General features: G+C 44.5%; 1 protein-coding gene across 1 annotated transcript in view; it reads left to right on the top strand.

Moving 5' to 3' along the window:
- Window positions 1–684: 684 nt before the first annotated feature.
- METTL21C (methyltransferase like 21C) overlaps window positions 685–1,054 on the top strand; it is a 25,235-nt gene continuing 24,865 nt past the window's right edge. Inside the window, exon 1 of the mRNA XM_040336176.1 lies at window positions 685–1,054. This exon is cut by the window's right edge and continues 44 nt beyond it. Within this exon, the coding sequence (XP_040192110.1) occupies window positions 939–1,054 (116 nt within the window). The 5' untranslated portion in view covers window positions 685–938.

Below are 1,054 nucleotides of genomic sequence, written 5' to 3'. Positions count from 1 at the left end.
TGTAGAGCATGGCAAGTCAGTTTAGTTTTTTGTACAGGGAGAGCTGCTCTGATATGGAAATATAAACACTTTTTTTTTATTATGATTATTATTATTATTATTATTATTATTATTATTGCATGTTTCGAAGTTAACAGTACATAACAGGTGCTAATAAGCCGGGGATGTGCTGAAGGAGTGTACCAATGAGCTGGGGGTCTGCTGAACAGAGGTACTAATGGGCTAGGATCTGGTGAGTTGGGCGTACTACTGAGCTGGGGTTCTACTGGACCTCTTTAAAACAAATTGAAAATCAACACACACATGGAATTTTCCAAGTGTCATTATAGCTCCAAAAAAGCATCACTGAAGCACCAAAAACACATAAAAAAAGCATGTTGAAGCGGTAGGGGCTTTAATGTGTGTTCAAGTCGAAGCAAGTGTAAATGAGCCCTAAAGGTAAAATATGTTTTTGACATCAGAACCACTTTAATAACGGATTGTACAAAATCAGACAATATTGGAGCTGTAGCCTTCTTCTATCTGATTGTGGGCATGGTGGTCAGCTTGTTATTTGCCATCACTCCTTGGAACATGGAAAGGTTGAATCTGTCACAAGGTAGTATATGAGTTGTATCATTCCCCAGTGATCAGATCCTACTGGTAGTAGTAGGGTTATGCCTACAGCCTAGGTGGACTATTAGGTTACTCACAGCACTACACATGCCAGGAGAAGGCTTTGTGTCTCCTTCCTAGAGGTGGATAATGAGAGTGCACACTGCAATCATCCCAGGCACAGCACCATCCATCTGCAATCTCCTCCAGATCCCAGCCAAGCCCCCAGGCTCTCAGGAGACCCCCTCCTTACATACACACCATAAGAGGAGAGCTAGAGGATGAGATCCACTGACTGATCACTTCTGCTCTGTGTCTTCTCCCCTGTGCTCAGGGCACCTGCTATGGATGCTGAGCGTTTGGAGTGTCTGTCCTATGTGCAGCCTGTGCTCCCCCCTGCAGAGGAGGAAGACAGCTGGGAGGGATCTGATGAAACTGTGGGTGATCAGGAGGAGCAGGA

The sequence above is a fragment of the Rana temporaria genome, chromosome 2 (assembly GCF_905171775.1).
Source record: "Rana temporaria chromosome 2, aRanTem1.1, whole genome shotgun sequence".
Lineage (NCBI taxonomy): Eukaryota > Metazoa > Chordata > Amphibia > Anura > Ranidae > Rana > Rana temporaria.
Note: the sequence above shows the minus strand (reverse complement) of the source record. Positions and strands in the feature narration are given on the sequence as shown.